The sequence below is a fragment of the Cygnus atratus genome, chromosome 29 (genome assembly GCF_013377495.2).
Source record: "Cygnus atratus isolate AKBS03 ecotype Queensland, Australia chromosome 29, CAtr_DNAZoo_HiC_assembly, whole genome shotgun sequence".
Taxonomy (NCBI): domain Eukaryota; kingdom Metazoa; phylum Chordata; class Aves; order Anseriformes; family Anatidae; genus Cygnus; species Cygnus atratus.
Window position 1 is genome coordinate 1,629,297 of NC_066390.1, and position 27,775 is coordinate 1,657,071.

The window sequence follows — 27,775 nt, forward strand, 5'->3', positions numbered from 1 at the left end:
GGACGCAGCTGCCTAAAACCCCTGGGCAAGGATGCACCCAAAGGCTGCTGAGCAGCCACATCCTACCCACAATCAGGCCATCCTCAGGAAGAGGCCAATCCTGGTGGCTTCTGCTTGTAACTCACCCAAGGGCTGGGCGAGTTTAACTCACCCTTGCGATGGAGACGGCCAGAGAAGAGCAGCCCCCAGCAGCAGGGGACCCACCACGCACCTGGACCCCCCCCCCCCCCCAGGCTCAAATCCAGCACCCACCTCTGGTCCGCAGAGGCTGCTCCTCTGCGCTTCTCCATCCTCTGTGCTTCTCCCGCCCACGTCCCCAGGGTGATGCTGTCACCTTGCTCCCGGGATGAGCAGCACCGAGAGGGCATCGCTGATGTGCTGACCTGGATGGCAGGGGCTGCTTCCCTCGTGCAGGGGTGCATCTGATTTTTCAGCATCTGCAGCCCCCCCCCCCCCCCCACGATGCTCCGGCATCCATCTCACTGCCAGTGAACCCCAGGCATCGTGAGCTCCCCGGCCCCCAGTGAGCCCATCCCCAGCTCCAAGCAGCTTCTAGAAGCAGCAGAAAGCAGTGCAAGGGCAAAACCCCCGAGCATAGGGACATCTCCCATGGCCTGGGCTTCCTCCTGGACCGGGCCATGGGCCAGCCTTGGTAGGAGAGGGGAGGCAGCCTCGGAGAGCCTGGGCAGTGGCCTGTGGCAGGCTCATCTCTGGGGTTTGGAGGAGACGAGAGGGAAATGCCCGCTGCTCTGTACCACAGGCAACGTTTTCAGACTTCCCCACACCATTGCCCACATCCACCACCCAGCTGAGTGCTTCTGGTGGTTGTTCTTCCCAGCAGTGTCCCCCCAGCCCCCCCCCCCCCCCCAGGTTCTCTCTGACTGGTCCCCAAATGCCCCGCTGCGTCCGCTGGGTGCAGTGACACCAAGTGCCCCCCAAGAGGACAGGGGTAGGACGGAGGCAGATGCCAACAGGGGACATCCAAACGAGCCCCCCAGCACCACTCACGCCCCAAAAGAGCGAGGGGACAACCCACGACGTGCGTGTCCCCAGCCGAGGCTGGCAGGGAGGTGGCCAGGGGATGGCCCAGGCTGCGTGGCAGCGGCTGGCAGGGTCCCAAGCCTGCCTCTGGCCAGCTCCCTTCCTCTCTCAGAGAGTTTCCGGGAGAGACTTTAACGCTTTGCTGGCTAAGCCGTGGCTTTGATTGCGGTTGATGGCATCTTTGAGATGGAGCTAATAGCTCTGATGGGTTTTATCTAATGAGGGGGGGGGTAAATTCAGAGGAAGGATGCTGCGGGAGAGGCATCACAGCCCGATGGCTACGAGTTCTCCGTGGGACAGACGTCAGCTGGATCCCCCAAAAAAACTCCTCAGCATTAACAGCAGCCCTTTCCAGGGCTGTTGTTCCCTTACAGGGCAACACGCGGGTAGGACGGGCACCAGGAGGTGCCAACCTGGGGAGCGGTGCCGGGTCGCAGCCCGCTGCCAGCTCACCCTTCCCAGCCCTCGGTGGCCTCTTCAGCTTTGACTCAGGGTCCGTTTCCTCTCCACCTCCTCCCGCCGAGAGCTGAAGGTTTCTTTCACCTCTCCCAAAAGCAAGAAGGAGAAGACCCTGCCCCATCCAGAACGCGCTGCACGGGTTTTCTCTCCCACCTTCCTCTGCTGCAATCACTTGCCATGGACTTGAACACTTTCAGTAGAGCTATTTTTAAAAAACAGGGCTTATACAATGAAGCAGTCTCGTTTGAGGTTTCATTGAGCAACGTTTCGGCACATTGTGGTCCCTGTTACATGGGTTCTGCCCTCGTGTGAGCTTTGAACATGACACTTGACAATTTTCAAGGCTTCCTCTTAACAATTGTAACCTCACCATCCCCATGACTGCGCGATTACTCACGCTTCAGATTCAAAGTAATCTGTTGGGAGCCATCCTGTTTTGGTATAATAAGCCCCCCTAAACTCCTAACAAGACGTGGCTCATCCTCTGTCATTGCTACAGAGGCTTGGCTCTGCCTGCGACTGCAGGGCAAGGAGCTGGATGCTTTTTCTGAGCAGCCAGAACAATTCGCCCCCCAGCATCATGTCACTATTTCCCAGGAAACACAGAGGAAGATGAGGTGAACAGGGGCTGTGCATGAAGTTCCAAAACTGCCACCAGAGGAGCTCACATTTCACACATCTGCATCCTTTCATGTTTTTTTCTTCTTCACCTAACACCAGCTCTAAGTCAATTCTCAGCCCCAGAGCAGATTTCTCTGCCCCATGGGGGTTTCAGCCCATCAAGAAGCAGCCAGCCCTTCCCTTCTTTTCATCCCAGCAGTAAGAATCTCCCAGGTTTTCAATACAGAGCTCACAAGCACCCATGATAAAAACAATCCAGTTTGTGCAGCATAAGTTTTAGCCACTTTGCTTCCTCACTCTGCTTTTACAAGCAAAACAGCTTAAGTAACATTAAAAACAACAGCCCAGCCTCCGTGCATTGATGTACCTCTGCAAATTAAATCTCTTCTGCATGAGGAATTTGTAAATTCTGCCTTTTTTTGCCATTTTCCTCCCTCCGAGGGCAGCATCGCTGATGCTCAGACTTCTAGGCAGTTACCTTCCACTCATTTTTTTTTCTTGCAGCTTTCCTTAAAACCTGCAGTCTTCTTGGATTGGGGCAGCACCTGCTTGTGAGCATCTCTGCTGCTTTCCTCGCTTGGCCTCGCTGCTGTAGACAGGGAGCAAAACCAACCCCAAACCAGAGCCCATCCCTGGCGAAGTGCTAACAAAGCAAGAGGGGAGCAGCAGAGGAAGGAGCGTACATGAGAGGAGAGGACCTGCTGCAGCTATTTCATCAGCTCCTGGCCAAGTGACTCTAATCAACTCCAATTTGCACAAACATGACCAGATGGTGCTGGCTCCAGCTGTAGAGAACGGCCCTGAAGGTGTTTTCTTGGCTTGGGAGGAGCTGTAGGAACCCTGGGACTGAAAATCCTCCTTCTGTACGATGTCTCCAATGTTCCTTCACTTTCTTCCCCGCTTCCCAAAGACCTCCCATCATGTGTAGGGCTCTGTTTTCCTTGCTGATGGATCCTCTCCCTCTCCTTCCCTCCTCACTATCCCCCACAAAACCAAGAGACGGGGCTCTTGAAACACCACTGCTATGCTAAGGTCAACCATCCAAAAGCCACATCAGATGCACTTAGATCACGAGATTTAGCTTTAAGGGTCACGATACTTTAAAAGTAGCACTTCTTCCAACTTGTGCTGTGCTTTTTGAAACCTCTAGAGCACCCTGAGCATGTGCTCAGAGCTTTCAGCAGCCCAGAGAAGTAAAACAAGTTGTTTTGAGTTGGAAATTCCCAGGCTGAGCTGTGGGAACGTTACACCAGTTTCAGCACTTTTGAGGTAGGGCGAACCTCAAGAAGTTCTTCCATCACAGCTTTCCTCCTTCTAACCATGGTGTCACGACATGCACTTTTCTATCTTGATGCAGTTTCCCAAGCTCTTCACAAAAAAGAGAGCGAGAGAGCAGGGGGGTGGCGTGAGAAGAGAGGAGAGCTGCGCTGCCTTGGGATGGAGAAAGCGGGGGGATGCTCCCCAACTCCTGGCTCCAGCCCCTTGGTCCAGGGCTCTGCGAGGTGGAGGCAGATACAATGTAAGGAAATGCTGCAGCCATTGGGTATCCTCACGGTTTAACACCACAAAAATAGTGTCCGGAGAGCGCACGTCGGATAAAGCCACCATTGCCGTGGGTCGCACAGCACCACGGTGCTGCGCAGACAAAGGGGGCCTCGAGGAGCAGCAACGAGAGCTTCATGCTTTGAAGGTGAAAACCTGAAAGTGAGCATGTGGCCTGGAAAGTGGGGAGTGCTGGTGTCCCGCGAGAGCCTGCGCTCCGTTTTACCTCGCTAGGATATGAGGCAAAGGGAAAAACTCAAACCTAAAGCAGTGCAGCCTTTGCTGCTTGAAAGAGGGGAGTCATCCCCACCTGCTAGGAGGTTTTACGGGGTTGCACAGTGAGCAGCTGACCTGCATACACCAAACGTGAGCAAGAGCTGCCTGCCCTGCCTGCGCTCCCCTCCTGCCTGCAGGGAGCCAGGAAATCCTCTGGGTGAAGCACCCTGCTACGGCTCGCCTGCCAGAGCATCCCCTGGCTGCTCACAGCACCAGCGGCGGCGATGGAGGGGACCTGGGGACATCTGAGCGAGGGCGGTCCTAGCGCAGCACGCACTGCACCAAAACGGATCGGCCGGACAAGAAATCCCTCGCTCCCTGCGCGTTCCTGGGAAGGACGTGCAGGAGCAGGGTGAAGGAACGGGTAGGGTGCAGGTCACCCAGTGCCGGAGCTACAGCAGGGCACATACCGACCGTGTTTCCCGATAAATGCTCCCCGAGCTCTTGGGCATGCTGGCAGCTTGCTCGGCAGTAAACAGGGCGCAAACACAGGCTTTAAGAACCGACTGGAGCCTCCTCTCCTCCGTGCCTTGCCATCCTTTGCCCTCCACCTCCACGCCTCCTCCCTAGGTCGGGGCACGGCTGAAACCCCGCACGCAGCGATGACGGAGCCAGAGGAACACGGGAGATGTTCAGCAAAGAGCGGAGGATAAAGAAAGCCCGGAGACGCGTTTAAGCAGAGAAGATGCGTTGGACGAGAGTACCTTTGTTGTCGGCGCTCATTTGCCCGGCCCGAGCGGAGAGCTGCCTGCTGCCCTTTGGGTTTGTCTCTCTTTCACCCCAGTGCATGTGACAGTCCCCAAGCAGAGCAGCTCTTTAGTGTGGTCTGCACCGTGTGTGGCGAGGAGCCCGAGCCCTGCTCTCTAGCTTTCTTCTCAGTGCAGTTTCCATGCTCGGTTTCAGAATGACGACCTCTGATGCTGCGCTGCCTCGGGCAGCGGCTCACTCTCTCGCACAAGTGGGTTTATCTCGCATCCTTTCATTTTACTCTCACACCCAGCTGGGGGCCAACCGGTTTCAAAATAAAGTAAAGCTGCCAGGAGCTCTTGGGACTCTACCAACCTTTTGAAAACACTTTGAGCCCTCGCTGAAAATGGCCTGTTTCCATGAACGTTCCCACTGGCATAATTGGTCACCCGGGGATTCCCGGGCAGTGAATATCCCAGGAGCAGATGCCGCAGGATGCCCGGTTTTGTAGCTGCTGGGTGGTGCAGAAAGACTAAAATTGGAGCAGCTTCGGAGCCACCCACACTCGCCCAGGAAGGGAAAAGTCCCTCCCTTTGAGAATTAACAACCCAAAGCTGAGATTTCCAAATGGCAGCAGACACCCACGCGAATGAAGGGCTGGTCCCAATTCCCAAGGCAGACCGAAAGACTGAAGGAGCCGCTGCCGCCGGTCCTGCAAGCAGGGCGAGCCGATGCCCGAGCCCAGGGAGCACCCGGGGAGCCTGCAACAAAAGCAGGAATTGCCCCAGCTCCTCGCTCAGCATCTCAGAGCACCGATATTGTCTTCCCCGTGCTTGGCAGCCTGTCCCTCCAGCAATATTTACTCAGAGCTGGCTGCTCCCACCGGCGCCCCTGCCAGCACGCGGCTCTGCTTCTGCGCTGCTCGAGAGCAGATGGAGGAGCTGGGTCGGCCCCTGAGCAAACGAAGCTTTTTGCATATCGACAGGGAGGCAGGGAGGTTTCGGCAGGGAGGCAGCCCGTGGTGGGACTCCGAGGAGGCCGAGAACAAGAGAGTTCACAAACTATTGCCATCAAAAATAGCCGGGGGCAGAGAACCTGGACCGGTTATTCTGCTGGGAAGGGCTCAGACAATGCAGCAGTGTCTTTCCCCCACTATGCTGGGGGAAATTAGTTTTTCTGCCTGTAATTGTCCTTCTGTTCACAAGCCACTAATGTGTGCTTTTCGTTTAAGTAACTTCTATTTTAGGAGACAGGCAAATGGCAAATGAGGAGAGAGCCCGAGTGAAGTTTCCATGAGGCAGAAGACATCTGCCTGCCTCCGCTGCCTTGACACGAATTCAGCCCCATTAAGTGACAGCAGTCACCTGGGACGGACCATGGGACTGGAAACGATCCCTGGGGATCCATCTACCCCATCTACGTGGAGTTAAAAAGTCCCAAATCGTCCTCAGCAACCCCCAGCCCCCACACGGCGTGTTCCCTGCTGCTGCCTTCATTGCTTAAGAGCCAAAGGCACCGGCTGTAGCTCGGTACACGCCGGGAGCAGAAGCAATCGAGGGCACGCACGGCATCCACCGTGCCTGCTGCAGCAGGGGAAATGCCAGAGGGGACGGTGCTGCACCCCACAGAGCCAGGAAGGAAATCCCCAAGGGCTGCGTCCAGCCTGACCGAGGGGAATTCCCTCCAGCCACCGTGGGTAGCATCCAGCTTACCTGTCCTGGGTGCCAGACAGCTCCCAGACTCTGCAGAGATGTTTAATGCCCTGCCACATCTCCATAATGCTTAAAGGAAAGGCATGAATAACTTAGGAACTGAGTTAAGCATTAAGGGGGGAAAGGGTTATTTTCCAGCTGCAGAAGCAGGAAACAGCCCCGATTTATGCTCCCTTTAGGGCAGCAAACCCAGTGAATCGGCTGCAGTGAAAGCCCCAAGCTGCCCCAGGCCACCAGGAGCCCCCACCCTGAGGGATTCCCCCGATCCTGTAGGATGGGATCAAAAAGGCTGCAAAGTGTCCGAGCTGCGGTCCTGGTCCCCCCCAGCTCCAGCCCTGCTGTCCGCCCTGCTGCACAGCCACACAACGCAGCCTCTGGGATTTTTGGGGGGGGGGGGGGGGGATACGATTAGCCAGGAAAAGTCACAATAGGATCCATAGGATAAAGCTCAGGAAGAGCCAAATCCAGTCACCCAAAACTTGGGGATTCGCTCTTCGACATCGCAATAGTGAAAGCCACAAGTCCAAGAGCCAGCCGCCCCGGGAGGACGAGCTCTGGACCCCCGTCTGCCACCGGCACCGCCAACACGCAGCTGGCACAGACACATCCACACGCACGCGGTTCATTGAACATAGGATGAGATGAGCTGTATAATTTTCCTTCTCTCTCCTCGCCAAAATATCAGGCACGTGAGAGGCGGATAAAAGATGTCCCTGAGCAGAAAGAAAAAAAAAAAAAAAAAGCGTATAAGAAACGTAAGGTCAAATTTTCTTCTTATGCAACTCCCCTGCAACTTGTAAAATCTAAAGCTGTAGGACATAAATCAACCACTAACTGCCTGGGGTTACAGAGAAACTTCCTCTAATAGCAACCGGTTGCGTAAGTGCCTTTTAACGGGAGCTTGTCTCTTCTGAAATCTCTGTTAGGGAGAGGCTGACCAGACCGTAGGGCTGTTGGGCTGAGCCCTCGGGCTCCTTTCGGTGCTCGCAGCGAGGTTGGTGCCGCCAGCGCCGTGTCCCCGTTTGGGGACCCCCTCCCTCAGCACCTTCCTGACCTGGAGAAAGACTGGAAATGGTGGGGCACTGGTTTTCCCGGGGGGATGTAAGTGGGAGAGCACAGCAGGACCCAGCTTGGGAACACAGAGCAGCATCCCTGCATCCGAAAATGGGGGGTCCTGTGCGCTCCCCCAGCTCATCGGAGGGCTGAGCTGCTTCCCACCAGCCCCTGCTGGCCAAACCGTGCTTTATTTATATCCCTCCATCCACAAACAAAGAGAAATCACCGCAGCCACTCAGGAGCACCACGTTATGCCAGTGAAACCAAGAGGGGAGGACAGGAAAGGTTTCGGTGCCCCCCCAGTGCCATGGGATACGTGAAAGCCCCGCGCCAGGGCTGGAGCTAGCACGCTGGTTGTTTGGTGACTGTTCTGCTACGGTTATTTTTAGCCGGTGACGCCTGGGGTATTTCGCTTCAGGATGTCCGGTCTGAGCCTCTTTCTGGGAATCCCATGTTCTCTAATTGTAAACAGCCCCATTCAGTTGCTGCAAGCGCGAGAGGCCCCGACTTATTCAGCAGGGCTGTCAGGTGTGAGTCAAACAGGAAGCCGCTGCCGCTTCCACGAGCGAGGCATCGGCTGTGAAAAAGCGCCCTCGATTAACTCAGCCCCCAGCCCAGCCCGGGCATGGCCCAGATCCTGCACCCTGGGGTGCTCCCGGCGCAGGGTCTGGCTCCATCCCTCCTCCAAAATGCTTTCATCATGGGAGAAGGGTTCCCGAGTCCCGGCAGCATCCTCACGCGCAGATGCATTGCTGTGGGTGTGCAGGGATGGGATGCTGGGGGGGATGCGGGGCATAAGAAGGGGCAGGCTGGAAATGGGGGATGGTTTCAGCCCCATCTTCCCTCCCTGTGGGGCTGAGCCGAGGCATCTGCCAAGCCGACCTCAGAAACCCTGCAACGGAGCGATTCGCCCCTTTGCTAAAAGCAGCAGCACGCTGCTGCCCCTGTGCACAACACCCAGCCCGAGGTGACCCAAAACGTGTGTCCCACGGGGGCTTAGCAGCCGGGTCTGCATCGCCCCAGGGAGGCTGGCACCAGGCAGAGGGTGACAGAAGGGGGGGGGGCTGTGGCCAAGATGAGCCTGTAACCCCATAAAAACGCAATCTGGTGCCTGGATTGCTGTCAAGAGATGGTGTGGCAGCACGGGGTGTAAAGGCACGGCCCGTTGGGGCATCGCTGGGTGATGCACGCAGGCAGGAGCTGCCTCTGCTCGCAGCCACACATCAACCCCAAGCTCCGCAGACCCCCCCAGGGTCGCGCCCACCCCACCAGGACCTGCCGTGCCACCACCACCACGGTTATTGCAGCACACGTGCAGGACAGGAAGGCACCGAAATGCGCATCCTAATTTTCAGTGGGGCCAAAGAGGAGCCGCAGCAGCCACGCTGGGCAGCCCTCCCCGCCACACCATGCCCTAAACCCTCTATTTCCCTTCCAGCAAGCAGCAGCAATGGCACCGCGCTGCTCCCAGGGACGGAGCTCTCCGCACTGCAGCTGCTATAAAGGTCTCGAACGGCAGCAATGCAATGTCACGGACAGTGAGATCCTCCCTTGGGCTTCTCTAAAATCCAGGCACTACAGAGCTCGGCACTGCACGCCCTCCACACCAGAAGCAATTTTATTGCACGCGCTGAAAAGGTTGGAGCTACGCCCTCAGTTGCGTCTCAGGAGGTCGGTCTTCACCCAGCCTCACCAGCACCAGAAACCTCAGCAGAGGCTGGCACCTGGCAGCCATCTGTGGGTCCCTTTGGGATGCCCGTGCCGTCCCAAATGCTCGTCCCTGCCCTGCCACCCCTCTGCGTGAGCTCAAAACCCAGCTAGGAATCGAGCCAGGTTAGCAAAATCACTCTTCCACAGCCGAGGCTTGGCAGAACTCGAGGTTTTCAAAAGGGTCCAAGGGCAGGAGGCTGCAAAGCCCCCCGATCTGCTCAGAGCCCGAGCCAGACCACACGTCCATAGGGACCTCGGCTTCGCAGGCGCCTTGGCACAGAGCTCCCCAGGACCCAGCATGTGCACGGCTGTGCCCATCTCTTATCTGACTCATTTCAGCGTCTCAGGGGAAACCCTGGCATTGATAAACAGCGCTCTGCTCCCTGCCTCCGCATTTACTAACCGAAATCTGGAGTCTATTTTTAACCCTCCGACACCCACTGCAAGGAGGGAGCCTGCAGTTCCCCCGGGCTCGGGAAGGTGTCGGCGCCAGCCCCGGCTCTGGGTCTGAGCTGGCTCGTGCTCTTGTTTACTGGGGTGATTTGACTGTGGCATTGGCAAGTTATCGAGCAAAGTGCGACCAAAACAAGAGTGCTGATGTGTCACGCCGGCACTTTCCATGCCCGTGCCCCCGGATGGGGTATGCAAAACCAAAAGGCTCCAATTTTTTTTATTTTCCAGCACATCCCCAGATGAGTGTGCTGCTGAACCTGCTCGCCGCCGCTGCTTGCTGCCGGGACTGGGCAGCGTGCACGGGGCCAAATGAATGGGAAAAAAAAAAAAACCTCTGGGGTGGAGACGAGCTTGCACTACAGCAGGGACACCACATTCAGGCCACCCAAAGCAGGCAGGGAAGCTGGAGCTGGCAAAGCTGCTGGCGGCTTCGGGTCTTCAGAGGAGCATTGCACGCTCATCGCCATGGGGGGAGCGGATCCGGGCTGTCCCTGTGGTCAGGGCAGGACACGGCCTGCTTTCTCCAGCCTGGTTTTGGAGGATCCCAGGGTAAAGCTTCCAGCTTTCCCTCGGGGAAACACCTCCTCTCCTTCATGTTGTGGGAGAGAAGAGTCTGGTTGTAATTCCTGCCTGAACAAAGGCTGCCTTTACCAGCAGCATCCCATCCCCACCGCAGGACAACACCTGATGTTTCCTTTCCAAAGCCCCCACACTGTCTGCGAGGCCTTTGGTAATTGTTGATTCCAGGATGGTTTTTAATGGCTTTAGGAAAACTGCTGGCTGACTTCTGGGGCCAGGACTCCTGAAGCTCTTTTGCTCTGCTCGCTGCGCATCCCAGCCCCTCCAAAGGCAACAGAAGCTCAGCTGGGAGGCATTCGATCACCCTCAACTCTTCGCAGGAAACCCTGAGAGCCATTTTCTCCTTGGGTTTAGTGGTGGAAAACATCCACCTCTGCTTTGCTTGGAGCCTCGGGCAGACTTTCTGCCTTCACCCTGGGCACCGGCTTAGAAGCTCCAGGTTGCCTCCACCTCCGGAGCTTTGCAGCCCAAAGCAGAAAACTCAGCAGCCCAGAAGTAACTCAGAAGACAGAAATCCATCTTGTACAGCCCAATAAATTGGTCTCCATTTCCCCGCGGGAGAGGCCATGGGGGCGAGCAGTGCGCCCATCCCCGAGCTCCCGGTCCCGCTCCGTGGCAGCGACGTGCCATCAAACCTTCATTTCCTGACACACAGGGGATGAGGCCAAGGGGTCGTGTTTTGGACAACCTGGCTTTTCCATGGCGAACAGCAATGATATCACCCATCCCTCTGAGCATCCCCCCAACAGCTCCATTTAGCTGCTGCTGCTCACTAAAACGTCCGAGCCTCTCCTCTCCCCTGCGTGGGGTGTTTGCAGGATGAGTCCCTCCCTCGGCCCCAAGCTGCCCAGCTCCCCCATCCCCCTTTGTTCCTCCAGCCCCTCTTCTCCCCAGCACAAATCCCCTCCCCTCAGGGGAGCCCCTTTACAACAGCAAAATAATTCAAAGCTTGGGCAGAGGCGCCCGCACGGCCCTGACGGTCGGCATCTGTTGCTGCAGGGCACTCTGAACACTCCCATGTGGTGCTGTGTCTGTCTGTCTGTCCGGGCTTCCTGTGGCTGGAGACATCCGATAGTGCAATGTTTTACCTCATGTGTGGTGCTGCAGAGATGCTCTGTCTGGGTTAGCGCCCCGATAGATGCCACCAGGACAAAGACACGGGGTAAAAATACCCGCCTGTACACTGAGCTGCCAAGGAACCCCTCTTCCACCTGTCCCTGGTAGAACAGAAAAGCCTAAAAGCCTCTTTTCCTCCTCAGAAACACTTCTCTAGGTGCAAAGCATCAGCTCTAAATCCAGCCCTGACGCTTTGTGGGACTGACCTGGGCACGCAGCTGTAGCCGAGGAGGGAAGGAGGCCAGCGGAGCATCGCAGCCATGAGCAACGAGCTGCTGGTGCTCACAAAGCTGCTGAGGAACACACGCCAAGGTGGGCAGACACCAAGAGCAGAGCTCTCCCCCTGATTTAACTGGTACTTGGTGATAAAATTCACCTGCTTTGTCCTCTGAGCACTGCCCTGCATAAAAACCCCTTTAGCCCAGCAAGCAAAGGAGCCCACAAACCCCCCCAGGTTTCATCCAGCACTCTGCTTTAACTCTTCACATGACAGCAAGTTGTTTTGGTACAAACACACACTCCTCCGTAGCAAATAGCATCCTGAAAAACCCACGCCGTACGAGGAACACGGACAAAACAGCACTCGGAGGGGAGTCGGGTGCTCGGACACGGAGTGGGGCTGAAAGGCAGAGGGAGGCCCGCTTGTGCTGGCTGTAGGAGCACAAAACTGTCGTCAAATAACCGTCAAAACCAAGCACGGGTAGCAGCAGGAGGCTTGGCAGGGGTGTGAAGGCAGCGCTGTGACACTGTCTTTCCTGCGTTTTGGCCCTCGCCGCAGCCAAAATGGAAACATCTCGGGCAAGCGGCATCACCCGGCGCGCTCAGCCCCGCGCGTGTTGACTCAGGGCTGGCTCTGCACATCCTTCCTACGGAGACCCAACAGCACCGGCACCCGCTTGTGGACGGGGAGGGGGAAGAGAAAACAAAACAACAACACGAGAGGCCTTCCAAAAATGCTGCACGAAAAGTGAACACTCAGCAGAGCGAGGTTTCCTGCGCAGTGAGAGTTGGCCGGCGAATTAACAGGAAATCACTGCTTCCTGCCTGCAGAGGAAGTGCCTATCTAATGCCTGTGATCAAAAACAAACATCGCTTCAATTAAACAAACAAAGGGCCTAAAAAACTTCAACAGCTCGCAGCCTGGGTCAGCTCCAGGGGTGGGGGGAAAGCGTCCAAAAATAAGAAGCTTGTAACCTTGAAAAAGGCCCTCATCCTCTTCCCCGCGCGGTGACGCTACCGGCGCTGCGTGTGCAGGAGGCAGTGGGGATTTGGTGACCTCCTGGCCATGGCCGCGGGTGGCTGCAGCCATCCCAGGAGCAGGGAAGGGACAGAGGTGGCCTCCAGTGATGTCCCTGGTGCCAGGGTTTGGTGAAGCCACACCTGGTCCCGGCCCCGTGCATCCGCAGCGCCCGGGTGCTGTGGCTGAGGCAGGAATCCCAAATTCTCTAAAAAAAAATAAAAAAATAAAAAAAATAAACCTGCTTTGCCCTCATTTCTCTGACGATAAGCTGGAGAATTGCTTGCACAAGGACAGCAGCAGTAACTCTGTGCCTTCTGTGGGCACTGGGGGCCGCCCTCGGGGCTGTTGGAATCACAAAGCCAGGAGAGGGGCGGCGATTCAGGCACCCTCACCCTGAGCCCAAGTCCTGAGACTTTGGATGGCTTTCAGCCAGCTCCCTGTGTTTGGTCTCTTCATCTGGTCTCTGCTTGTCTCGGTTTTGTTTTGAGATTTAGTTTCTTATATAGAAATATTTCCCTCCCGACCTGCTGCAGAGACTTTCTTTGTTCTAATGCAAAATTGCTTGTCTTAAATATAATTAATTCAGGATATGGGAATAGAGATCCTTTCTTATAACATCTGAACAGAGCAGGATTTGTAATCCCTGGTCTATAAATCATTCCTGGGAGTTGCAGAGCAATATGATCTTGAGCCTCTCATCATTTCAGGGTTTCACCTCCAGCAAAGGGGCCGGAGGATGCCAAGTGCTGTGAAGTGCCCAGGGACCTTGCAGTGTTTTTCCAGCTTGATGAAAACCTTTTGTCTGGACAAATCACCGCCAGGAGACTGATCTGAGAAGTCAGCAGGATTCGGCAGCCAGGTCCTGCCTGTCCCCGCATGCATCGCCAGCGCTCAGGCAGCAGTTGGGCTGGGGGAGCAGAGTCTGCCGCAGTATTTACCGACTGAGTTATGGGTTTGGGGTCTCGCCGAATGAATGACCAACGCTGAACACGTGCCGTTTCCCAGATTTCAAGCACAGGCACGGAGAGGTGGAGGAAATAGTTTTGCTTCAAACCCAAAGCCTCAGGATGTCTCCAAGTCAAAATCCACCTCTGGAAAGCCTCTGCTCCCTTCTAAGCGGTGCTCTAGCTTGTGCTCCTTCCCCCGCATGAGCCCTTTCCTCCCCTGTGAGGCCATCTGCCTGCTTACACGGCCTCCAGCCCTGCATCCGTCCGTCCAGCCCGGTGTCCATCCGTCCAGCCCAGGCTGAGCCCTGAGGCTCCAGCATTGCTCATTCTGCACATGTCCGATGTTCCGAGCCCTTCCAAAGCCGGCCTGGCTGGAAAAAGAAAACCGCTCGCCCAGCATGAAACCGAGCACACAAGAAAAGAAACAAAGAGGCCGGGGCTGCCGCAGGACGTCGTGTCTAAAAGGCAGAGCTTTTCCACGGCGCTTTGGTGACGTGGGGAGAAATGGTTCGGGAACAAAGGAGGGCGAGCAGCGACTGGGGGGAGCCACGGCGTCATCTGAGCATGCTGGGGACCAGGGGAGGACACGGGGACAGGGGCCCAGGCTCACAGCAGCACCACAAGGACCTAGTGGACTCTGAGAATCTCCATCTCCTCCACGCCGCTGCCCTCCGCCACCTCCTCCCAACACACTCGCTCCGCTGCAAAGCTCAGGATGGGTTTTGCAGCCCCTCATCTCTGCCAGACACAACACGGAGCAGGAGGCAGAGGGTTTTTCCTCGGTGCATTTTGCACTCAAAAGATGCCAAGGCAGCAGCAAACTGGATCCGACTACAGGCTGATGGAATAACAATTCCAGAGCCACCGCCAGCCCCGCAAAGGGCAGCAAATTTCAAGGAGGGGGAAATGCGTGCAGCCACAGGGGTCTTTCTGTGCGGCCACCGCACAAACCTATTATTTAGCAGTGTGTTAAAACCATCAGGTGCAGCCATCACAAGTTTGCTAGACGCTTGCATCTCAGGCAAGACTTTTTCCTTCATCCACCTGGTTTGTTAGAAAAAAAGAAAAAGTTTACCTGTTTCCTGCTCGCTAATTCTATTTGTGCTGGAGAGAAGACTTCCTAACAAAGCAGCCGCGCCCAGTTAATATGTATTTAATGTGCATCCTCCTCATGACACCAACACAATGCAAGGCTGGGTCTGTCCAGGAGAGATACAAAGGGCAAGGCGCTGCTGGAGACAAGGCTGCAGCTGGGTGCTGGTCACTCATCCCCTTGCTGCACACCTCTAAGGAGAGCGGCAACGGGCACAAAGTTACACCAAAGGAAATTTTGATGAGATACGAGCAGAGGCCGCCATGGGGGTGGCCAAACACCACACGGCCTCAGTCCCACTTCCCCAGCCATTCCCGGTGGCATCTCAAGGTGCTTTGCCCCAAGGTCCCTTCTCCCCATAGCAGGGAGGAAGCTCCCAACGCCACGCACTGCCCAAGGCACAGCACCCTGAGAGCCCCCCAAAGCGCCCTGAGCTCAGCTTCACCAAGGGAACAGTGCCGTAAACTCAGGAGGGGGGAACCTGCCACAATTCCCCGTAGCCCACCAAGATGCTTCATCAAGTAGGACATCTGGGTGCAGCCCCAGCACCCCACCAGTTCCCCCATCCCGTGCCCAGCTGCCTGCTGGTGTAACACTGGCAGCAGTCGCAGCGCCTGGCCACGACGTCCCAGCAGGGACAAGGTGTGAGAGCCAAGAGCCAGGACATGGTCTGAATACAGAGCTCCTGTACTGCAGGAACAACCTCTCCGGGTGCTTGCACCGAAAGCTCTCGGAGCCTTTTAAACAATGTCTGTTGCTTCCTAATGCAGAACTGCAGCCCTGGCCTGGCGGACAAAAGGGTTGCTGATGCTGTTCCATCCCTGGCTGGAAAATACATGCAACATCCCTGGAAAGTTGATTGCTAATATGGAAATGCTGGCCAATTTCCTCATTGTGCAGGTGCCAAGAACACAGATGAGCTCCTGGAGGCTGCTATGGAGGGGACTGTGGGCACAGAGCTGGGGAAGACCTTCAGTGGCAGTAAAGTTCTTATCTCCTCCTGAAAATCAAGGGAACATAATTATGCCTCTGACAAGCTCCATTAAATTTGAAGGTTTCACCTACATCTGTGTTAACACATGTCAGCTCCTGCTGGAAAAATGCCTGTCCCAGGCAGTTGAACGACAGCTCTGGAGGTTTCCTCCAGCTGCAGACCTGAGATCTGCTCACGTTCAAGTCTGGGGATGCTCATTTCATCTCCCTCTTTTTGCTGCTTTAAAGCCCAATTTTGCCCAACTCCTTCTACTTTATCAATGGGATTTAAGGTACGACAGTTCCCCTTTTATTGATGGGCCCTGATCCTCCCTGGAATGAAGTAATCCTGTCTATAACCATCTGACCTAGCATCTCTTCCTGAGCCATTTGTACCTACAGCTCCTAGCCCATTTTCAGACACCAGAGAGCTGCCCAAAGTTGCTGGATTTAACAAAAATCTAGGAGTGAACACCACAAACACAGCTGCTCTGGGATGCAGGGAAAACATCTGGTGTTGCACTGCACCAGAAATGTGATTTTTAAGGAGAGAAAAGCTCAAGAGGTACCTAGCCTACTCTGACTTTCTGCACAACACACTAGACAGGCTCTCTGGATAATTTTTGCACTAGCCACAATTTCTGCAGCTCTCCTAGAATACTTCCAGACAGGTTTTGAACAGTTTATATGCATACGGGACAACTTCCAGGTTGCTTGCAGCATCAGAACACGCCATACTTCAACAGCTACCTGAACTGGATACTGAATCCCAGACCGTACTGTTTTAATGAGAAATAAAGGTGTTCTTTCATACCTTGTTTGATCGTTCCCTGATCATTAGACCCAAAATCATGCCTGGTTTTCTCAACTACCACGAACGGTACCAGGAGGTTTCTATTGCCTGTTCAAGGCATTGCTTCCTAAAATACAACCCCCCATTGCAAATATGCCCTGCATCTACACCAAGTGGCATTAGCATTCCTGTTTTCCAAATAACTCAACTCCTGTGAGACTAAAACCCACTGAGAGGTCAGAGCTGTTATCTGACTAGGTACCAGGTTGGGTCACACGGGAGAAGTGGGGCATTTCCTCCTGCCTGCCCAGGACGGTGGCCAAATCCTGTCCAGAGCTGGTTTCCTAGAATAGATACAGCAGTCGGCATCTGACCTACTTTCTCTGGTCTCAGCTGCAGCCTTCCAGTGTTTTCTAACACAAAATCACACTGTTTGCACATGCCCAGGTTTACCCTGCTAATCTCCATTTCCCTCCATCAGCTGTCTTTCCCCTGTTCTCCCTCTCTTCCATGTGTAAGTCATCAGCAGCTTCTAAAACCCCTACCAGGAGGATTCAGCTTCTCCAGATTAGGAGCACGCATCAAATATCCCCTTCCAGCCGGGCTGAGCGGTCGCCAGAGGAGCCTCCTCCTCTCCTGCGCCTGCAGAGGCAGCCAAGGCTGAGCCGCCCAGCTGGGCTGCTCCACCTTCACTTGGATGGATTCCTCCTGACGAGCCCATACAGGGGATGAAGGAGGCCAAGAAAGCCACTGGAAACCGTCCTAATCGCAGTTATCCCAGACATTCATTCCTTGTTCCAGGGCAGCAGGCAGCAATTTGGAAAACTCACCTGCAAGAGGCTCCTCAGAGCTCTATTATCTGAGGCTCAGGCTTTTTGGCATGGGGCTCGCCGTGGACTTTCAGGGACCGAGTTTTTCCATGCCTGGTCCCAAGCACCTCGGATGCCCAGTGGCATTTCCCAGATTAAGATCCTATTTCCTATGAATTATATTTCAGCGCAGACAGCAGATACTGGAGACAGATGGAGACGAAGGGAAAAAAACTCCGTGCAGGGGTGCTCAGACACAGACAGCAGCATCTGGGCTGGATTTAGTTGCAAGCTCTGTTCTCCTCAAGCTGGTGGTCGTTCCCCTTTATGGGGTCTTTGGTAGCGAGGCCCTAAGGACTTCCCACCAAGGCCACCGGAGCCCACTGGTGCTGCAGCTCCCGGCCCCTCTCAGCAGCAGCACCGCTCTCGCTGCGGCATCGCTTTGTTACCCAGATCACGGAGCTACCACCGGGTGACTGAAGTTAGAAACAAGCCCTTAGGGCCCCATTTAACCCCACTGCGATCACACAGGTTCCAACAACAGGAGTGAAGGGCTTCAGGGAAAAGCAGCAAAACAGCTGGCAGCACCTTCCCTCCCCAAAACAGCTGCTGCTGCATCGCTCCCATTTTCCCCCTGTGCATTCTCAAGCCCCAGGGGTTACCTCTGTAAGAAACGTGCCATAACACAGCAACACTCCTCTGAAGCGTGCACAATTTCCCATGTGTTGAAGCACACACAGCTCTGCTGTCCTTAACCCATATTGCACTGCGAGCTCCCGCGCTGCTCTGCAGCCCACGTGCATCACCTGTATTTATTCTGCACGTTGCATTTCCCCCCGGTTCCCTGAGTACATAAAGGTAAGGAATGCATCGCGAGTTATTCAGCAAACAGAGGAGCCAATACAAATGAGACAGGGGCCGCTTTGACCTCACACATCCTTTGGAGTTACAGACCCTGCTCCTTTGTTCCCATTGTCACCTAGGCACTGAAAGCAAAACAGCAGACGAAAAGTTTGCATAATGGCAGAGGCAAGGAGGGGGCTGCCAGGCCAGCGAGCACAGAGCACATCAGTGCACACTAGAGCCCAGAAAGCAAGCACCTTGAAGGGCAAACCTCGTGAGATTTTAGCTGTTTGCCAGAGGGAGCAGGGGTAAGCACCAGGAGCACAGAGCTGTGCTGGTGCACATCGAACAGAGCGAGTGTCCTGGGGAGCTCAGGCTGCTGCTCCAGAGGAGAAGATAGGATTTCCACGTGCTTTTTTTGCACCGTGCTATCCTTTGGATGGTCTTAAAGATTTATCTGGCATAGGCCTCAGTGTCTGTCATCGTCTCCCCTGTGAATCTGCTACAGTTTCCTGGGAGGGTGAGACCAGGACCCGTATTGCAAACTAGGCAGCAGCCCCATCACTTGCCCTGAATTCCCTTAACAAAGGTAAGCCACGTCGCTTCTGAGACATCCTCTGCTTTTTGTGCAGGAAACAATCTAAAGGGATCGCTCGGGCAAAACCAGGCTGCAGCCAGCCCTGCTGCAGCTCCAACCCGCGCCTGCCCCCAGCCAGCGGCCGCACGTCACCGGTCCCCTGCATGGAGCAGCTCCCCGGTGCTCCGGCCCATCTCTTGCTTCGCGATTTAAAAGAGGAAGAATCCCAGCGGCTAGTACACAGCAGGGAGCAAAAGCGACGCGGGCAGCCGCAGGAAGGTCTGCAGCATCCGCGCTGCGCAGCCCTCGCCTCCGAAACCAAGCACCCCGGCCCGGGGACGTGTCTCCCACTGGCACCTTCCCATCGGCTGGTTCAGCCCCGACACTGGACCCACTCCCAGGCACCCTTGGTGGCGTCAGATTTGTTTTTTCTTCGCCTTCGAGGTCAGGCGAGACCCCAGCACAGCGGGGACGGACGCGAGCGCCCACCGGAGCCCCGCAGGACCGGCAGAGCCACCGGCAGGCTACTCACCCTGGCTTTGTCCTTGCATCCAGAGGAGTTAAAGCCCTTGGAGATGAGGTCTCATTGTTCAAGATGTGCTTAGGGGAGGCAGCTGCTTTCTTTATATCTCAAGATTCACTAAAGTTCAGGAAGAGAGAGAGAGAAAGAGAGGGGAAGGCGAAAGGGGAGGGACTGAGCGAAGGGCCCAGAGGCCGTATAGAATGACAATGGAAGGAAATGCTTTATCAAACCTAGAAAGCCAACCCTGTCCTGGGAACACAGAGGGAGAAAAAAAAAACTTGCAGAAGAAAAGAGTTCAGCTGCCCCGGGTTCCTCCCTTGGCAGCGCAAGCCCTCCTCCCCCAGCCCCTCACGGAAAACACAATGCAAGCCGGCGAAAGCCGTCAGGCTCAAACACTTTTTTTTTTTTTCCATTAAACAGAGAGAAGTTTCAGTTCTTTTTTTTAAAAAAAAGAAAAAAAAATCCAACCACCAAACCCTGCCCGGGAATGGGAATGTGACGCTCTTCCCCCTCCCCCGGCTCCAGCCTTCCAAGTTTCTATGAGTCAAACGTTTGCAATGTGTTACCGAAATGTTACCAAGCTGGAATGCAGCATCTGAGAGGGTTTAGCTAATAAAACTTTTGTTTGTTGGCTGGGAGAAAGTGTCACCGGCAGAGATTTCGGCTCGTCTTCCTTTTGTTTCCTCCCTTCCAGGTGCTGTCCGGCGAGGCTCCGCTCGCTGCGCCAGGCTGGTCCCGGTGCGGGTGGCATCGCCCCAGGGCTCCCCGTCCCAAGTGGAAAGGGAAACGGCACCCTGGAGGAGAAACCAAGGGAAACGGTGAATCTGATACAGCAGGTGGGAAACGGAGGGCCAGAGAGAAATTAAGCCGTGCAGACATCACGCAGCACGGCTCAGGACAGGCCCAGACCTAAGCTCACTTCTCAGACCCAGGCTGCCAGCTTTTGGGGTCAGAAACTACCATTTCCTCACCCGACAGCCCTCAGGTTTGTCCCAAGAGCTGAACTTCCAGGCCCAAACTGCGCCAGTTTCCCCCCCCCCCCCCACAGTAACTCAGCAGCCAACAAGGAACACTTTTTTTTACGATGTTAAAATAACTGCCAAAAGCAACAGCGTTTTTCTTGTTTGCCCGTGCTTGGCTTTCGCTCCTCAAAATTGATTATTGCAATGCATTTTATCCCTTTCAAACCTAGTCCAATCCGGTATTTTCCAGTGTCACTAACCATAGAGCAGATCATCGGCTTGGGAGGCCGCTGGGTTCTGCTGTGCAGAACAAACTCAGCTCCTTCAACACCTGCTGCAAGCCAGCGAATGGCTCTCAGCCCTGTCCGAAGCCATCCCTGCTTTCAAGGACCTGCCTACCAAAAGCCACACGAGTTTCAAACATGAAGTCGGCTTCTGTTAGGAAAAAAAAAAAAAAGGTGCAACCTGCGGATTAAATAGTGAATTGGTTGGGGAAAGTCGAGTCAGACACACTCCAAGGCGCTAAGCGCCCGTGTGATGCTGGGGAGAAGTCAAGGGACGGTCCCTCCTGGGTGCTTGCAAGCCTTGGTCCTTCCAGGAGGTGGCTCCTTCCACCTGGGATTCCCAGCTGCATCCCAGAGCTCGCAACCTTCACCCCTCTTGCAGGACCCCGTGGCACAAGGAGGAAGAGGGCAGCGCTTTCCTGCCACCCCCAGTGTCCCCTGCAGTGACATTTGGCCCGAAGGAGGGCACCTGGCTTCGAGCTTTGCCTCCGGGGGAAGGAAAATCCCAGCAGCCAGGAGAACCACATGAACCAGGAGAGCCACGTTTCATTCTTTGATGCCAACTGGAACGACATCGGTGGCGAAGAGGGAGCAGGGTGGACCTCTGCCGGCCTCTAAAGCCACGTCCTGGTCTAGCAGGTAGGTGTGAATTCCTGGGACTGGAAACAGGCGACGTCTCAACAGCAGAAGCTCAGTTTGGCTGTCCCAAGGATGAGGGAGAAAATTGCTTATTTATCCTCAAAGTGGCAACAGCAAAATTCATATTCAACAGTTTTCATATTCAACAGTTTTTTTCAACATATTCAACAGTTAAAAGAATATATCCTGATATCCTGAAAAAAAAAGAAAACAGATAATGGTGAAAGGCATGAGGGAAAAGGAGATGGCCAGGGTAACAACATGCTGCGGAGAGGGTTTGGCCATCAGCCACACGGGATCGAGTGTCCCCAGACAGGGCCACTCCTGCCCAGCTCAGAGCCGCGTTTCGGTAACGAGTTACAAACTTTTACCTACTTGGATATTTGCATCACACGGAGTTAGGTGTGCGGGCTCGTTTCACCCAGCAAATCGCCAGCAGCAGAGCTGTGCAAAGGCCAGGCAGAGATAAGGGATCCTGCCTTATTTAACAAAGAGACATTTCCATATCTAAGGAAGTGAGGAAATTCTGTCTAATTAGGAAGGCTGACCAAAGTCTCCTAGGAGGAAGACAGACAGTGAAAGATTAAAATCCTCACGTTTCAGAGGAGACCAGCCAGGAGAGCTCCTGTTCTACCAACTGGAGAACCCCAAAGATGTGGTGTGGCATCCTGAGTGCTGGAAGTGGTCACGATGGGGGATCCACGGAGGTTCCTGAAGGTGTCTGAAAGGTTCAGGATGGCCACCCAAAATAAGATGTGTCCCTAAGAAGTTCTGCCTCCATCTTAAAGGACAGGCAGAGAGTCTGCTGGATAAGAGAGAAGGATTTTTGTGCACATTTGCACCCCAGCAGGAGGAGCATCTCCCACAGCTGCTGGTGTCAGAAGGACCCTTGGCTGAGGACCTGATGGCTTCTTCAGCACGGAGCAGTTGGAGTCTCCTGGCAGGGGCAGAACCACCCTGAAATAAGAGCATGGGCAGCCAAGGAGAGCAGGAAGGTGGCCAGGCAGAGCTTTTGGGGTAGGCTAGGTGTGATACACGCGTACCCACGGGGCTCTGAGCACACACAGACCCCACGCTGTGAGCATGGATGGTGGGTTCGTGCTGTGCCAGGAGCTGGGAAGCGGCACCCAGCAGACCTGGGAGGACCCAGGGATGGAGCAAGCAGCGAGCAGAGCTTTCAGAAACCATGCTGTGACCCATCTTTTGAGGGAAGGCATATGCCTAGCTGCTTTGAAATCCTCTGCAGTTGTGCAAACGCTAAGCCCCCTTGCTCTAATCTGTGCTGGCATTTTCCAAGAGCACTTCTTCAAGGCTTTATCATGAAAAAAGCGAGCCTCTGCGCATTCCAGTGGGCTCGTGAAATCCCTAGCTATGTACACAATGATCTCAAAGGGAAATCTTCACATGGTCTGCAAGCCCTTGCTTACCATTCACACAACTGCCCCGTGGGTACCCCGCTGTATTTAAGGATGCACGTGGAGAAGAATTCCAAAGGTTCTGGAAATTTCCTGGCAAAATGTAGGGTAGCAAAGAGGAATGCGAAGACATACACGGAGAGCACTCACACCATGTGGGACTGATGTACCAGGACACTCCCAGAAGATGCTGGGCATATGCACAGGCAGCCTGCAAGCTTTCTGCAAGCTTGTAATCTGCACAGCAGATTGCTTTGGGTCCAGGAGTGAAACAGCTCAGAGGACCAGGACCTACAGGATGCTCAGCACACCCAATGGACAGAATTGGGGCACCCGAGACCCCAAAACCTAGATGTTTCCTCAAACGTGGGCTCTCATTCTAGACTCCAGAGCAAACACAGCAGCCTGGCATGTCCCATTTGTTAATAATTAGCACACAAAGCAGTCAGAGCCCCAGCTATGCTCCACAGGTTTGTCACAGCAGTTGTGTGACCGCAGGGAATGGAGATCTGAGCCCAGCAGGCAGGTCACGGTGGGACCGGCGCCTCTACACAGCACAATTTCCATCCGAGTGCCTCGTGGGCTGCTACCACCAGCGACTGCTCAGGCACTGAAAGGCCCGGTGAAGAACAAGGGACGGGATGAGCTCACCCATTCTCCTGGCTCCAAGCTCCACGGGGCAGAGAAGGTGAGGGCCAGCACACACAGTGCTCCTCCGCATCACACCAGCGCCTCCCTGGAGACCTCATCCAGCAGCAGACCTGCCTGAATCAGTTCACATCTTCTCAAGTTTCAGCTATGGGGGGGGAGGGAAAAAAAAAAAAAAGGCATTTCAAATAATTTTTCCCATTTTGAAAAGGCTGGTCCCTTATGGACAACTCCACAGCAAGGGCGTGAGGAGGAACTTGCCTGGCCTTGGTCCCAGTAAATCACAGTTCAGAGACAGCTGAACTCCATTTTGTAATTATTAACCCCAGCCCTGCTCCATTTGTTTGGCCTGTCTGAGGCTATATATAGTGATGGGAGCAGGCATGGCCAGGGGAGAATTGTATGCAGCTGTTTAGTGCAGCCCCCCTCCTCCCCACCTTTCCAAAAAATCAAATAATAATAATTAAAAAAAAAAAAAAATTCCAGCAAAACAGGAAGACTATGGCTGGGAAATGAGAAGCAGCTGTGAAGAGGAGGGATGAGATGTCATACAGGGAGGCCTGACTTCAAAACTTGCAGGAAATGTATGAGAAATTTCCCAGCCGCTTTCCTAATCCATCATCCCACCTGTGTCCCATGGTGGCCCCAGCCTCCGTGTCCCAGCGGTAGGAGCATCTCTGGGGTGGACTCAACAAGAAGACCCACACAAATGGCTGCTTGCTCTCCTATCACCATCACCGATCTCTTGGTGAGCCTTTGTGACAGATCCTAATCACTACAGAAAGATGAAACACCAGGAACGAGCAGGTGCTGAGCAAAGGGATCCCTTCGTCGGTCTCTGTGCATACCCGCTCGTGAAAAGCTTGGACCATAGTGGTGGAAAACGGATGAACGTACACCAAAACGTGCAATCTGGGTGCCAAGGGAGGGAAGGAGAGGACTGGTGTGAAAACGTAGAGCTGGGCAAAGGTGGAGGTGCCCTGCTGAGAGCATTGTCCTCTCCCTGCGTGCTTGTGAGCCAGTGGTGGCATCTCCTGGTCCTCATCGTGGCTCGCTTTGGAGCTGTCAAAGAGGAATGCACCAGGCGAGATGATGCCACATTAGTGGTCTGCTCATGAAAGCTTCCCTTTTGCCCGTGCATCAGCCTGAAAGCCACGTAATGATTAAAGAGAAATGTTTTTGGTAGCATCCAGGGCTCTGAACTCTTAGTGCCAGGCAGAGGAAAGTCACTCCTGAGCATGCACAAGCAGCAGGAGCCTGCTGGGGCTGTAGATGCAGTTAATCTGGGTAGCTCCTGCTCTTAAATCAGTGCTGGCATTTTTACACAGGTATAACCTACCTGGCGTCTGCTGGGCGCACGTTTCCTGAGGCATGTGGACAATTTAATATCAATTTATTTAAACTGATTGTTTTCCCCTCTAGACCTTCCCTGAGATAGCTCCACAGCTGAGTTATCTCACTGCAAAGCTGCTTTTATCCGACTCGGATCTCCCTGGGCACGTGCTTGCTCCTGTCCCCTTCCCATCGGTGCAGAGCCAGCCGTCTGCTGTGACAGCAAATCGTGCCGAGGGCGTTAGGACGGAGGGCCACCTGGACATAATCCACGTTCCCGGAGGAGATCCGAGGTGGAAGGAGCATCACAGGGGACGACAGACCCTCTCTCCCCAAAGGGGAATGACCTCCACGGAGACCTGGTACCAGCCACAGTGGTACTGGCGCAGGGGAAACTCGCTGCTGACCACTAACCTCGCGGCTCTGCATCAGTGTTTTTCTCCCTGGCTGCAACGACAGCAACAGCCACCCGCACCTGAGCTGCTGCTCGGGCAGACGGTGCATCAGTTTAACGTTTCTCCTGCAAACAAAGCTCAGAGAGGGGAGTGCAAGAGCTCAGCTCGTCCCCCTTTTTGGATACAGATGCCAGTGTACCAGCTGGCCAGGTAAAGCCAGATGTGTGTTTACCTGGAAAGCATTCCTTTCGCTTCCCTGCAGGTGGTGGCTGGGGCATGCCCCTGGTGTCACCCAGGAGCCCGTAAACTTGCTCTTCCACCCCTGCTCGTAGCTTCCTGTTTGCCAGGAGGGCTTAGAGTGAGAACAGCCTGGCTGGGTCTTGTTTTCATGCAACACGGCCTCCTCTCGAGCGAGGGAGAGGCAGGCTGGCGTCGCTCGGGCTGTGGTTTCGGCAGCTGGTGGCACCAGGCACCCCGCAGCCAGGTGTGCTGCTCTCGAGAGACCGCACGGGGCTGAAGCGGTGAGAAGGAGGAGAGGGGGGGAGCCGAGATCAAGGTGCTCGTCTGCGAAGGAAGGAGCTCCCAACCGAAGTGCTGCCTGCGCGGGAGGCTTGTGGCTAGCGAGCTCACCCCTCCCTGCCGAGGCTCGGAGAGCTTCAAACTCGACCTCAGGCTCTTGTTCTGCACCTGCTGCCGCTGAGCTGCTCCCCCGGTGGAGGGGTCCCTTTTCTCTTATTTTTTTTTTATTTTCAGTGAAACCCAGGCAAAGGTCTGGGATGCAAAGGGGAGGCCGGTGTTTCTCTTCGGAACGGGTCTCAGGTTTAGTACTTTTTTTCACTGCTCCAGGATGAGGGGAACCGTCAGCCTAAGGAAAGGGTGCTGCAGTCCAGGGAGCTCACGAGGGCCGCGCCTCCTCCCACACCAAGCCCAGGGTCCTGCCCTGAGTCCCCAAGTCCAGATCATCATCCTAAAGGGGACGGGGCGAGCAGAGCACTCAGAAAAGTCACCCAGCACAGGCAAGGATGTTTCACTCTTCGTCCTGTTCACTCCGCCCCCACTTAACATGCTGCTCCAGCACGGCACGGAGTGGTTCATTTGAAAACAACCCACAGAGAAGTTATTTCAGGCATGAAAGCTGCCAGAAATTCCTAAAAATTACCCCTTCCATACTCACTTTTGCCCCTAGCTTTATTGTGCCGGTTTTAGAACAAGCACAGCATCCCATCAGAGCTGCTCAGTCCGACAAGCCTGCGAACGAAGCTCCCCCAGCTTTCTTTTACCAGCAAGCCTGCTCTCTCTGAACCGTTGTGCCAATCCCACCTTAAAATCCTGCTCCAAAAATGACTAATTCCTCTTGCGAAACCAGGAGAACAGGGGCTCATCTGAGCACCTTCGTCACCATGATGCCTGCAGGGTCACCAGATACCTTGGTAATGGGACAATTCTCTTTTGAAACATCAAGTCCTGTACCATGTACCCCTCTGCCTTAATGCACCGGGCATTAAAACGTCTCTCCATCTTCTGCCTGCTTCAGTAATGGACTTTTTTCCAGCTTTCTCTGAGTCCTGAGAGCTGCCACATGGGCACAGGCATCTAGTGGGATGCAGCAAATGCAGGACAACGCCTGAGTGGTAGCAGAAATAGGGACACGAGAAGAAGGGAGAGGGCAGCCTCTCAGCAGAGGTCTCCACGAGGTCCTGGTGGCCCCAATGGTCCCAGAGAGGCCCTGATTTTGATCATTCACAGACTAAAATCTGACCATCGATAGCTCATATTTTCTCCATCGTTGCTTTGTCGCTTCCATCTCATTCCTGTGGGCAAGCAGGAGACAGAGAACGCAGCACGAGCGTCTGATTGATTGTGCAAATCCCTAGTCAGGAGAAGTTTGATTTACTGAGGCCAGAGGTACTAAAGAGCCTGGCCAGGAATTTGCACTAAACCTTTGACACACAAGACGTTTCCCTTTCTCGCCAAGACAAACAAAGGAAGGAAGTGTCTGGGACATTTAAAGCGACCTAGTGGAGACAGGTAAGGGCAGATAAGGGCTGGAGGAAGAGTGGGCTGGGCAAGGGAAGTATCTAGTTTTAAAGATTTGTTTGATTCCTTAGTATTCTGCAGAGCAGGCTTGGAGGAGGCGAAGCTGCCTGGGAACTGCTTGCAATGGGAGAAACAGGCTAAACATCGCTGAAGTGCTGAGCACCTGGGTTCTCATTGCCCGACACTTTTTCTCTTTTTCCACACGCTTTGCAGAGTTCTCCATATCCGATGCTTGTTCTGAAGCTTGTAGGATTTTGGTGCTCGTTAGCCGACCACTGTCAGGCTCTGTAAATCTCCTGCCAAGTGATGCTGGGCTCAGGCACCTGGCTCTTGGCTGCCTTTACCATGCCAGTGGGGCCCTAGGAGTTCCCAGCTCCCTGGGCTGGTGTAAAAGGGTACTTGCCCCTTTCCAGCACCTGCTCTGATCCTCTAATAAAGCAGAGGAAATGCTCCTGGTGTCTACTAACGACGCACCAATTTTCTGCTGCACCTTGCAATAGTATTTGCCTTCCGTTAGAAAGGAGCTTTATTGCTTTCTGGGACAAAAAGGCTGTTTTAGGGTGCGTTTGGCCTTCGTTGCTTGTAGAACAGGCTGCCGGCTCCTGCTGGAAGTGGCCACGCAGGATGGTCAGGCCCTTCCCTGCAGGGCTGCTCCCCAGATGGTCTCTCAGGACTTTGCATTTGGCCTTGTTGGCCATTTCTCCTTTGCTGCTCTTATTATTCCTCGAGGTTACACAGCAAGTTGTCCTGCCTAGCCACGTTGCACCGAGCCCTGGATGTTTCCCCATCCTCCCTCCCGCAAGCAGGTGCAATTCCAGCAGGACGGGCTGCCAAAACCACGAGGCGGATGGCGAGCCCTTCTGCCACAAGGCGAGGGTTAACCTTGTTTGCACGGGGTTAATTTTCAGGGTTCCAGCTTCTCCTTGAAGTTACCTGTGTGGTGAGAGCTGGCCCCCCCACCCCTTGCATGCATCCCTCCATTAACACCTCGCTCTTTGACCTTAACTCTTCCTG

At 54.7% G+C, this 27,775-nt stretch overlaps 1 protein-coding gene across 4 annotated transcripts in view; it reads right to left on the minus strand.

Moving 5' to 3' along the window:
• HDAC7 (histone deacetylase 7) overlaps positions 1-19,875 on the minus strand; it is a 76,525-nt gene extending 56,650 nt beyond the window's left edge. Inside the window, exon 1 of one of the 4 annotated variants that reach the window (XM_035570312.2) lies at positions 19,059-19,875. In XM_035570312.2, coding sequence (XP_035426205.1) covers positions 19,059-19,077 — 19 coding nt within the window. In that variant the 5' untranslated portion in view covers positions 19,078-19,875. Of the gene's footprint in view, positions 1-4,643; positions 4,895-19,058 lie in introns of those variants that run through there. The other 3 variants (XM_035570316.2, XM_050715934.1, XM_050715931.1) reach the window with 3 other exon arrangements.
• Positions 19,876-27,775: the final 7,900 nt, after the last annotated feature.